Source organism: Eimeria mitis, genomic scaffold, assembly GCF_000499745.2.
Source record: "Eimeria mitis Houghton genomic scaffold, Emh_scaff18, whole genome shotgun sequence".
Taxonomy (NCBI): Eukaryota; Apicomplexa; class Conoidasida; order Eucoccidiorida; family Eimeriidae; genus Eimeria; species Eimeria mitis.
In genome coordinates, this window is record NW_013570119.1 from 15240 (window position 1) to 27264 (window position 12025).

General features: G+C 51.1%; 3 protein-coding genes across 3 annotated transcripts; 1 reads left to right on the plus strand and 2 right to left on the minus strand.

Annotated features, from left to right (window-relative positions):
- Window positions 1-1156: 1156 nt before the first annotated feature.
- Window positions 1157-2241, minus strand: EMH_0016580 (uncharacterized protein; the record flags this gene model as incomplete). Its single annotated transcript, XM_013495880.1, has 2 exons — window positions 1157-1654; window positions 2194-2241. 2 exons carry the CDS (start codon window positions 2239-2241, stop codon window positions 1157-1159), a joined length of 546 nt encoding a protein of 181 aa, XP_013351334.1.
- Window positions 2242-5111: 2870 nt separating this feature from the next.
- Window positions 5112-7601, plus strand: EMH_0016690 (Tyrosine kinase-like (TKL) protein, putative; the record flags this gene model as incomplete). Its single annotated transcript, XM_013495881.1, has 3 exons — window positions 5112-6881; window positions 7075-7294; window positions 7396-7601. The coding sequence occupies 3 exons, from the start codon at window positions 5112-5114 to the stop codon at window positions 7599-7601; spliced, it is 2196 nt and encodes a 731-aa protein (XP_013351335.1).
- A 1359-nt stretch (window positions 7602-8960) lies between these two features.
- EMH_0016800 (actin, putative) lies at window positions 8961-10228 on the minus strand (the record flags this gene model as incomplete). The annotated part of the gene is made up of 2 exons (XM_013495882.1): window positions 8961-9404; window positions 9542-10228. 2 exons carry the CDS (start codon window positions 10226-10228, stop codon window positions 8961-8963), a joined length of 1131 nt encoding a protein of 376 aa, XP_013351336.1.
- Between the last annotated feature and the right edge of the window lie 1797 nt (window positions 10229-12025).

A 12025-nucleotide genomic window follows, 5' to 3' on the forward strand; every position in this document is an offset into this window, starting at 1 on the left:
TTTTTGCAGATGCAGTGCACATTTTCTAGTTCTAGAGACCCAGTTTGTATATTTGGGGGGGTTCCCGTTGGTAATATCATGACACTAAGAGAACGGAGTGTATGCCGACACCGGGCATGAGTGCGATTGTCGATGTGAATCAAACTCTATTTCCTTCTCAAGTTCGGAGGCAAAAAGACACGAGCAACCTATTAAAGGTGAGTCCTCTACTCAAGGCGATGCGTCATTCGCGTCGATAAGTCACCGGTCCCTGCATTGCGCTTGGTTTAGCACTGGCTGCAACAATGAGCATCGAATCCTCTCCGCCAAGTGGGTCCAACGCTACACATGGGCGATAAACGCATGAATTCAGGCATGAAAGGGATAATGACAGCCATATTTCCACGCAGTTCAACTCACTGACTACGCCCTTCCAATTTATATCTATGGACGCCTGTGGCAGCGCTGAGCTAAGGGCAGCTGCAAACCGTTTCCAATACGGGGAAGCTCTTCATGACCACTAGAATATATGGAACATGAAACGTAGGATCGCGTGCTTCCCCTGTTTAGAGGCTGTCTTGACATAGGGGAAGACTCAGGCCTCCCTGAATTCTCGTGTGCAGCAAAGCACGAAGACGTGCTGCCAGTCTTCTCTTCGTTTTTCAAGCTTTGGATCCGCCTCTGCAAGGAACTAAGAGCTACGCTGCTGTGAATGGCGACGCCATGCAGTATGGGCAGAACGCGACAATGTTGAAAGTGTACGTCGCTGCTGCTGCTGTTGTTGCTTCTGGTGCGGTGGCGGCGGCCTCTGCAGGGCATCCTCCTCCTAACAGCCACCACCAGCACATACCCTGCTAGTGCATATTGTGGAAAAAGGCTATGTCGCTGCTGTTCAGCCAATCTACAGCACCCCGCCCATGCCCTCTCCCACCGCCACAAAAGCGCAGCTAGTACGGTCAAATCACCCTACGCGAAATAACGAAGTCGGCTGTTCGGGTATCCCCTACGCGCCTCATGCAAGTGGTGGTGCTCAGTTCGTATCGCTGTTGTAGGTGCAAGGAATCTGAAATACAGGAAAACTGTAAGATTTGAGGATTGCTGGATCAGGATGGCCCCAACACTAGGGGAAAATTCCAATTGGTGCCTTCCTCAAGCCCTAGTATGTCTCACTGATGGGCTAAACACCAAAGCTGGCAGTGTGCACAGATCTGTCAGATAATTCACGAAACACGGGCTCGGAAACGGAAGTATGACTGCCGCAATGGAAATCTACGAGACTACTGGTGGAGAAACTGCCTGCGGAAGAAGATCGAGGCGTGTCAACTGTTGGAATAAGCATGCGACGGATGTCCGTTGCGTCGTCCAGATCACTGAGTTCCCAGGCAATCATTTCGCTCTGTTCAGAGGCCTGCGTCAGTGAAGTCTGTAATTTGGGGTGAGCTGGAGATATGACGAATTCTGCATCGTTCTCGTAGAAGCCGTTGGGGTTTGCAGCAGGATCAGATGCGAAACGCACCTTCCGCCCTTCGACTCCTGAACCACGACTTGGCTGCACACCAGACGACAAGCCAGCCTGCTGAGTGGCGCTGCAACCCTTCTCCGTCTTTTTTTGCTGTGCCTCCGCTCTATCCAGCTCCAGCCACCAAGCAGGTTGCGCCTCCTCCATGGGCGGCTCCTGAAAAACAAACACGGATTTACAGGGGATTCTACGTGATCCACATACCTCGTTGGAAGTACCCAGGCGCTTGCATGGAACCTCGTCTGTACGTTCCAGTGCATTTCGAGGATGGTGTTCGCTCACCGCACACACTCCTAGCCATCTAACTATCGCAAATGGGTCCATTTGCGGCGCTGAGTCGGAAGCGGAGCTCCTCGGGAAGTCACTGGGAATGTTATTGACGTGTCGACCATAGAAAATGGGACAGCATGAGCGGATGTGTCTCGTCCCGCTAGTGAATGTGCAATCTAGTATCCCCCAGAGCTTTTGCCCAAGCTTCGTTAGGAGGTTGGAACGGAGGTGGCATGAACAGGACGCAATCTGTTGAGTGCACGTCAGTAGCAGCAAAGAAATATAACACCGCTTTCTGCGTCACGGCAGTCGCAGCGAAGAAATTAAACACCGCCTTTAGCCTATTCAGTTCGAGCGCTCCGTACAGAGCGCCAGGTCATGAGCACCTTTCTACCAGCCTTATATCCTTTTTAGGAGAGTCTCACAGTCTCCATATGTGTTTTCTCGGATGTACCGAACACCCAAGCAATCATAACGATGCAAGAGATGCCGAGATAGCAAGAATAAGATAATGTGGACAGTCACTAGCATGAGCCCGCCGAGCTGCGGTAGCGTGCTTCGTTGATAATAAACCGTCCACCGCCACCCCGCACACACTCAAAACAACTTTGTGTGCTCTAATATGAACTTTCTCCCATCATGCAAGATGAAAAGAACGAAAAACAACGGAGCGACGTGCCATAAGCGGCGGCTCGGGCCACCGGAGACGCGACTTCCATGCGTTCAAGGCATTGACCCGCCTGTCTGCTTCGAATGTTAAAAAAACATCAAGTGGACGGATTCTGTAGTATGCTTATGACGCTCAACACAGCAGCCCCGCAAGGAAGGCTAACCGAGTGCAGCAGCGGTCCCGTTGGCAGAACTCGTGGGGCCCTGAGTCGCTGCAAGCAGATGTTGAAAAGGGGGGGAAATCGCCATCAGCCTGAGTCCCTACATTTACATTCATCAGAAAATGCATGATGATCATGCGAGTGAAGGTCTGGCAGTCACGGGGGCAGTCTCCCTGTACTACCCAGTGGACTGCGGCCTCCTGCGTACCCGTCACGTGCCAACGTGCTTTCAGAAATGTGGAAAGGGCTGCAAAGCAATAACAAGTGTGCTCTGGAATATCAGTATGCGCTTGAAAAAAACCTATCCGAAGTGCATTGTTGGACGGAGCGAGGCGCAATCTGGAAGTATTCTGTGCAAGCCCTAAAGACCCATAGGCAGACAGTCAAAATCATGCATCCGATGAAATCCCAGCATGATGGAGGCGAACGTCGGCTGCTATCCATCATCTGGATACCTCCAATCGAGCCTTATCTGTCGCTGTACCTTTAAAATGCAACAATGGTTGGCCATAGGCGCTTTCCATTTTGCGATATTGCTGTCGCAGGGGACCTGTGGAAGAATGAACGGGCTCATCCTGCTGGAAAGCACCGTGGACGTGGGGTAGAAAAGGTGGGTGGCCCGTTCGTCTCTCGTAGTTCACAAGCGGGCTGCTCGACGGTGTATAGCTGGTTTAACGCATAGACATGGACTGCGATGGATTATTGCAGCTTTTTGAATGGTCGTGACTGTAGAAGAAACCGAGAAACTGCTCCACTCACGACATTATAAAACTTATGTCGGAGAGTTGTGTTTTAACTACCATGCTTATCATTACGCTTGACGTTAATTGGCGGGATGTCTTCATGGGCTTCTATTGTTAACGACGACTTACAGCCATATCACGTTGGCAGCTTGCTGTACGAACTGAACCAGCCGTTGGGGTCCTGGGAAAGACGACTAAAGTATTTGCTTGAAGGGCTAGCAGCTTTTGCGGATGTCCATGTAATGTCAATCCGTAGTAGCAAATATTGTACTGTCTGCCAGTGTTTCTCCTGTCTGCGTTGAACTCGTACGAACCACTGCAGCAACAAAGTCGCAAGGCACCTATTTGTGCTGCTACCAACTCTGCCAGTTCCAGGCAAAGTGTCCACGCACGCCAGAACTTTGTATTCCTCTGGAGGTTGCATCCAATGAGGCTTGTTCGTCTTGCTGGGAAGAGGGAAAAGGCAAACGGAGTATTACAGTGTGGTATCTTATAAATATTGGCGCGTCTGCTGTTCCCCATCCAGTGGCAGGCACGGCACCTCGAATCTTAGCTGTCAGATATTTTGTCAATAGACAAATTATAGGTTTCAGCTTCCCAGCTAGTGTGGAGGGAGAGCATTGTCTTTCCCGCCGGAAAGAGGAGCGAGTACGTCAAGAGCTTTCCTTGGTAGTCTCCTTCCTGCAAGCGTAGAATGGTCCCACACACATGGGATCACAATCCACATACTACAATTTCGTCGCATCTAATATGCCGTGGCAGACTGCACTAGCGCTGTCCAGTGAACCACCTACATCGAAGGAACTCCAACAGGTGCAGCCAAGTGCTCCAATCAGTGCACAAAAATGTCAGTGAAGATGGATTTGTACGGGAGAATAGCATGTATATTACCCCCAAAGTGGGGCTAGCAACCTGTATGCGCACGCCTGGAAATTCCAGCAATAACGTGCGGCAAAATCTACGGATCACAACGCGCCGGATAATGTGTGGCAGCTCTTTAAGGAAATTTACTGTGTTGTAGGAATCCCCCACTAACGATCGTTGTTTCATATGGATTTTTGTGGCCAGACCTCTGAGTGCTTGGATGCAGATGTGTAGGCATGCGGTGGCGCAGAGTCTCGATTGTAGCGAGTGGTCGCTAGCTCGGAGAACTCGTGTCTCTGCAGATGTAGAGAGGCAAATTGAGCCCGATATCTGAATTGTACTAAACATTTCAACAAATATGAGGTATTTTACACCCGGCATGGCGTATGATGGTAGAATAGTAGAGCGTCATTCGACTTCACGCCGACCCATGATCGCGCTCGGCAGCGATCGCGTGAAGACAGCTAATGGACCATCTGCTCGCCATGCACCCCGATCTATCTCCAATGATGGCATTTTAAATCCTTCGCCCTTAGATTGAAATACCTTCAGCCAGAAACAACAGATGCGGCCCACCTGGATGCAAGGTGTCACCGCGATCGCCGCATTTCCTCGCGCCAACGACGGCAGATTGTCACGGTGCCCTCCTGGCGCGGCGCCATCAGAAAATTTCGGCCTTTTTCACTTTCTACCAGTAACACCTCAGTTGATTTTTACACAGGCAATTGTGAACCTCATAACTCAGGCTGCAAGCCCCTCATTCGCCCTGTAGTTGAAGTTGCTGCTCTCGGCAGCGGCAGCAGCGACACATACGACAGCGAATATTCCTCCTACTCCATGTTTCATCCTAGACCGCAAAGGGCGTTTTGATTCATTTCCTTTCACTTCATTGCAGTGGTTCCAACAATGATGATCCGGCCGACGATGGTTGCCACGCAGAATCGGTGCATAGATTCGCCAGTCTGGGGGCGCACCTACTCGCCTGTAGACTTCCCAGTGCCTAACCAAAGCCAAGCAGCATCAGCGGGCTTACCGACCGGTGCTAATGGGTTTATGCGGCTTAGACCAAGCAACTCAATGCCATGTGGGCTGCCCTGGTACGAGTTTAAGCAGGAGCCGCCGCCTCACTCCACGCCTCAACACGCGAGCCCAGAGGTCCTTCCTGCTTATATTCAGGATAGCTCTACACGAATGTGGAAGAGCGCGGGTAGCTTCTCCTCTCGACCTGGAGGAGCTCCGTGTTCGTATGGTGGATACACTTCATCCCGATCAAGCCTAGTTTCATACGTTCCCCCCAAAGACGTTAGGAGAGCTTGCCGTGCCCAGATTGTCAAGCAGACGTCTCTACCAGAAAAACCACCAATCATTTCTCAGAATTATAATCTCAGCGGCTTCTCGGCAGCTTCAGAAGCAACAGGGCCTGATAAAGTCACCGGTCCTCCCGTTCGACGTGTTGAAGCCCCGGTGTTATTCAGTTCCTTTTTCGACAGAATGCAACTTGGCCACATAGTTGCTGCTAAGGACAAGATATTGAAGAAGGTCAAGAATCGTGATGTTGAAGGGACTGCTATGTCTGAAGCCTCATTCGAGACCAGCATGTCTGACGATGGGCGCAGCACGAGAGACCAAGCGATGCAGTTCATGGGAGCAGTTGACCTTCGCAGTTTGTATAACAGATACCAAAAGAGTGAGGAAATTCGAGCATCTATGAGCGATAGAGAAACGTCCGCATCCCAAGGCACAGCCGAACCATCCCCTCCCGCTTCTGATTCAGAGATTGAGACCTATGTCCCCAGAGAGAAAGTTTTCCGGACTGAGGCAGCTGCCAGGCTGGCTGGTTCACCAGCACCAGGTAAGATGCCTTCCCATGTTGGTACTACTGTCGGAATGCGCGTTGTGAGCGCGTGGCCAAGACCTGCTGAACAGCGGCACTCAGCGAGGCGTCAGATGGATGCAAGGTCAGTAACGCAGCCAAGGCAGTCATCTTCAAGTCGTCGAGTCTGCAGGATCACCTATCGACGTCGGGACGACGCAAAAAGCCCTCCTCCTGAACTTCCCCGTCACGCACTCAACAAAGTTGCAGTGGAGGGGTCGTATACTCACATGATCCCTGTTTCCGGGAACGGCAACATGAAGGGACTGGTCTCATGCACGCCATATTCCTGGGGTTCCAACAGTCGCCATCCACACGAGGCATCCGCTCGCGTCGTTGAGTCCATGGGCTACCGCTACTTTGTGTTCAACATTCCAGAGAATGAGATGATTAACAGTGCCGACTTCACTCTAAAATCGTGCATCAGCCAAGGCAGCTTTGGCACAGTGTACAAGGCCGTCTGGAAGGGTGAAGTTGTGGCTATAAAACAAGCCCACGGCAAAATGACATTGGAAGCAATGAGATCGGTTGCAAGGGAGATCAATTCCTACCGCATGATTCAACACCCCTTCATTGTCCGTTACTACGGTGTCTGTATTGATCAGAACTTTGTGGGTCTAGTGACTGAATATCTAGATGGGGGGAACATTTTCGATATTTTGTATGAGAACAAAGCAAATATTCCTGCGGATATTCGACTCAGAATGTGTAGGCAACTTATAGAGGCGGTTCACTTCCTGCATACGGAGAAGCGCCTTGTCCACAGAGATCTGAAGACAGCTAATCTTGTTGTTGATAGGGAGGTAAGTAAGAATGGCTTCTGCGGTATGCCCGCGCCCCCTTCCCGTGCTAGTTAATAATAGTTGTTCCTTCGCCTCGACGCGGTAAGCTAGTTACCTTTTCTCGAACGTGAGCACCCGCGTTCGACTCGGGGGCTGAATTCCTGGTCTTCCCTCCTGGTGGATGATGCTTGTGGTGCTCAACATATTTGTGCAGTACAATATTCGGCTCTGCGATTTCGGCAAGACAAGATCATTGGAGCAACACGGGAAGCTCAAGCTGGAAGACAACGGAGGGTCTCCCCGCTACATGGCTCCTGAATGTTTTGTGGAAGGCAATTACGTGGACGAGAAGCTGGATATTTGGGGACTGGCATGCTGCCTCATTGAAATCCTTGGAGGCCCGATTCCTTTCGAGGACATCCACTCCAACGAAGGTATGTCATTATCGCAACGTTGCAAAAAAGTAGGTGTTCCCACATGCCACAGAGAAGTAGGAGTAGCAAGCGCTGCAAAGCTCGCTGTTGCGTTTGCTCAGGGGTCATACACGCGCTTCTCTACAACCGCAGGAAACCAACTGTTCCAGGTTGGTTCCATCCGCTTGCACGTTCAACACTGGACAACTGTTTTGCATGGAATCCATGTGAGCGTCCCGATACTCTATATATCAAAGATGTGTTCTCCAAATTGACGCCCGGAGAACTCGATAAGTATGGTATGAACCTTAAAAGGTCATTGTGTTGAAGATAAATTCCTCTGACCACGCGATTGCGTGTCCTGAACAATAACTCCCCCGGACGCCTGGCTAGCTGGGCCTGTTCCAACGTTCAAAGACCTCTTTTTAATGTTGCATTACCAGCTTCAGCCGTATTTCTTGCGAGCGGCAGCTGCGATCCATCCGTTAACAATCCGCTGCAAAAGCTTGACTAGTATTAGCCATTCCTGACACTGCTCTACCGAAGAATCATGCAAACAAATCCAGCGGAACGCTCTAGTCTCGAATGGGCCCCCCGCTATTCGCCCAGCAGCTCCCTTCTGCTGCATGAACGGCTTGCCACAACACATGAGTGCAGCTATTGGTTCGCGAAAGCAGCACACTCCCTTCCGCTTGAAGCGATGTCCTCCTTTAGACAAGAAAATGCGGTGTGGTCTAGCTGCGCCCATCAGCAGCTACAGTTGCGAACGCCTTCTGACGTCTCAAAATAGTACTTCTTCTACCCACTACGGCTACATATTCCCCCAGTTCGCTACCACTGCTGCGTGGCACGAAGAACCGTTCTCCACAGAACAACTACTGTTGCAACCGCCTGAGCCTCAGCCCACACTTTCCCTTTAAGGCATCGCTAGTATACCGAAACTGTGTGCAAGGCGCACCATTGTTGTCTACAAACACTACCTACAAAGCCTTCTTCTCAGTATGTCTGCGTAGATAGCACGCTCTGCTTTAACTCCTCAGTTACTCTGAAAGCTACAATTTCCACCGTGCCTGTGCCCTACTTCGCACTGTCCTGACGGCAGGCGTGATGCATGCTGCTAACTCCCTGAATGTGAACTGCGTCATTCTAGAACTTGCACACAACGCTGACTGCTGCTTGCAGCGCTCACAACAGACTAATTCCATGTTGCCTCAACAACTGCGATGCGCATGCTCTCAAGTAAAGTTGGAAGGAACACGGGAAGCCAGCAGGCTGAGCTTTGAGGGCCCCTCCATTGCCGTACTGGAATGAATGCACGGAGCTTATCCCTAGCCCCTCGCTGCGTTTCATGAAGCGCAACAATGCACGAACCAGCCTGCAAAACTGCCAAGAACGGGGCCGCCACAGCCACTGCCGCCCCCATCTTCCCGCCATGCGGACAGCTAAGCGTGTAGCCAGGACCCAATCCCACGAGGTCTTAATGAGTACAGACACCCTTCGCGTCTGCGTACGTCTTAGACCCCGGAAATTGCTTCTCTCAGCTACTACTCAGTATGTCGCGCTCTGTCGAGCCCAGTCGGCGGGCCCAACGCCAGGCAGCACACAAGAATGCCTTAATGTTGTGGCAATGTGGAATGGGTTGGTCGTGAAGCCGCTACGCAAGCTACCACCCGATCTATTATTGCGTTTAGAAGCACTTGCGGTGGACGATGCTAGGTCCAGATTCATCATACTCCTCCTTCGTAATCCACATCTGCTGGAAAGTGGAGAGGGAGGAAAGGATGGACCCACCAATCCAGACAGAGTACTTGCGCTCAGGCGGAGCGACCACCTTGATTTTCATCGTCGACGGGGCCAAGGAGGTTAGCTCCTTTGTAAGACGCTCGCCAATCCCTTCGTACATGGTGGTACCGCCGGACAGCACAACGTTGCCGTATAGGTCTTTCCTGATGTCCACGTCGCATTTCATGATTGAGTCGAACGTGGTGCGGTGAACACCTGATGCCTCCTTGCCCAAAAACGTCGGCTGGAACAGAGCCTCCGGGCACCGGAAACGCTCGTTGCCAACAGTGATGATGTTGCCATCAGGCAACTCATATGACTTTTCGATGTCACTCGAGTCCTCGGCATTCTGCAGGACACCAACACAACGGCAACCAGACAATATGAAGGAATGGAAAAGACAGAGGTACAAAAACTGACGATGACTGCCGCCGAGTGATTCAGCNGAGTGATTTCAGCAGCTGCCAGTTGTCCCGCAACCCTCACCTTCATCTCCTCATCGAAGTCCAGAGCAATGTAGCACAGCTTCTCCTTGATGTCGCGCACAATTTCCTTCTCAGCTGTGGTGGTGAAGCCATATCCACGTTCATGAAGGATGGTCATCATGTACTCAGTCAAGTCACGACCGGCAAGGTCCAACCGCATCATAGCATGAGGCAGAGAATAACCCTCATAGATAGGGACAGTATGGGAGACACCATCACCAGAATCAAGGACGATACCTGTTGTACGACCCGAGGAGTACAGGGAGAGCACGGCCTGGATGGCGACATACATCGCGGGAACGTTAAAGGTCTCGAACATGATCTGCGTCATGCGTTCACGATTTGCCTTTGGGTTAAGGGGTGCTTCAGTAAGGAGAACAGGGTGCTCTTCTGGTGCGACACGCAACTCATTGTAGAAAGTGTGGTGCCATATCTTCTCCATGTCATCCCAGTTGGTTACAATACCGTGCTCGATGGGGTACTTCAGAGAAAGGATACCTCTCTTGCTTTGGGCCTCATCACCCACATAGCAGTCCTTCTCTTCCATTCCAACCATGATACCAGGGTTTTTGGGGCGGCCAACAATCGAAGGGAACACTGCGCGAGGCGCATCATCACCTGCAACTCCGGCCTTCACATTTCCGGACCCGTTGTCCACGACGAGAGCTTGGACCTCCTCGTCCGCCATTTTCGCCTAAAAGGAAAATTTAAAGGAGAGTTGTGGCTAAAGCACCCAAGCAGCAGACGTAGACAAAAACCTGAGAGGTCCCACAAAGCGCGCACACAGCAATCCTGAATGGCGAGTCAAGAACGATGGCCAAGCACGCTTCCACTGCACTGACATCCCAAAGGTACAAGCAAAGCAAATAAATTGAAAATATTATATTCACACAGCCTTCTTCATCGGATAACCTGCTGTTCGCATACCATGCGAAGCGCACAGCAGGCGGAAGTGTCAGAGCATCCATGCAAGCTGTGCGTGAGTGCGAGTAAGTGCAATTCTTAACCTACCTGTAGCACTAGTGCCCAGGGGAACTCAGATGTGCAAATGATAATCAGCAAAACCGTCGTAAAATGGGGCCACTTCCGTTGCGAAAGATGCAGATAGTTGATGGGGGAAGGTGTGCCTGCAGAACCGCCGCTAGGCCGGCCAGAGGGGCTGGTGTGCTGCTGCCAGCTGAGCACTCCGTACTGCCTGCGCTTTCAGCTCGCTTCATGAACACACCAGCTTTCACGAATTTCGTGCTTACAATTTACTTCAATAATTATTTATACTTTTCCGCATGCTTGCACTGCCTTTTTTAGACTCCTGTCCCTTCACTGAGGAACACATGCTTGGCTCGCCAAGCGAGCGAGTCTAGATGGTGAGTTGTGTAGCATAGTGCCCGAAGTTAGCACAGCAGCACTCACGTGGCCGTGATAGGCTGCCTGCAAGCACATACAGATGCTCAATAGGGGTATACAGATAAAACAAGCAGCAAATGGAGCTTCGCTGTGATTGCATGTGATGGTGGCTTGCATCATCAGCCGCTGCGGGGTGCGCTGCAACGCATGTGTGGCGTGGTTTACCGGCAGTTGGGAAGGGAGCACTTGCTTGCCGTTGGTAGGCATGCAAGCAAATAAATTCCTTAAGTGTATAGTGACGTAAAGCGTGCAGTAAAGGAGCTTTGTTGAAGCTCCCTTGTGCTCGCAGGTGAGGCTGGCTTGAGTCGCAGGCTGCAACGAGGCGCACGGCAGCTGCAGCTAGGCTGCATCTTGCCGAAGGACCGCTGGCCATGAGTTGAATACCAATTGTCCCTCGGAACAGGGGAGGTGTAGGGTGGTCTGAGTGCATTTAGCGTAGGAGCTGACTTGGGTTCAGTAGGTTGCAAGCAAGCAGATGCAGACTCTCTAGAAGTGTATTCAGAGGTGAAGCACGCAATAAAGAAGGCTTCTTTGATGCTTCCTTGCGCTCGCACGTGAGGGAAGCTTGCAATCCCAGCTGCAGCGATGTCCACTTTAACTCAGCTTAGGCTGCCTCCTTCCTCTAGGCAGTACTCATTACAATCACGGCAAGAATGCCGTGATCGTTGCGAAATGAGTGAAGGTTGAATGAGCAGTGGAAGTGTCTGTGAGTGCTTCTTGATGTACATTCAGTACAACATTGATGAACGCATTAAATATTGTCTACGAAGAGACATTGTTATGAGTATTGGAGAGGCTGGCATGAGACTTGGTGCAAAGGGTGTTGGAACGTGCTACACCGTCTCCCCTCACAGCCCCCAAGGCCGCAGTGCCTGCTGTAGTGGGGCTGCAGAACAGAACAATTTTGTCATGTTGCTGTATCAGGTGATAGCTAATGCCTGCCAGCTCGCTATACTCAGCTCTGGAGTTCTATGGATGCGCCCCACAGTAGTCCTTCAGAGGTACACCCTACCAATACGTAATGTTTACTGCAAACATTTATACTAAAGTGAAATATTCTTCGTTATCGTGAACAAATCTC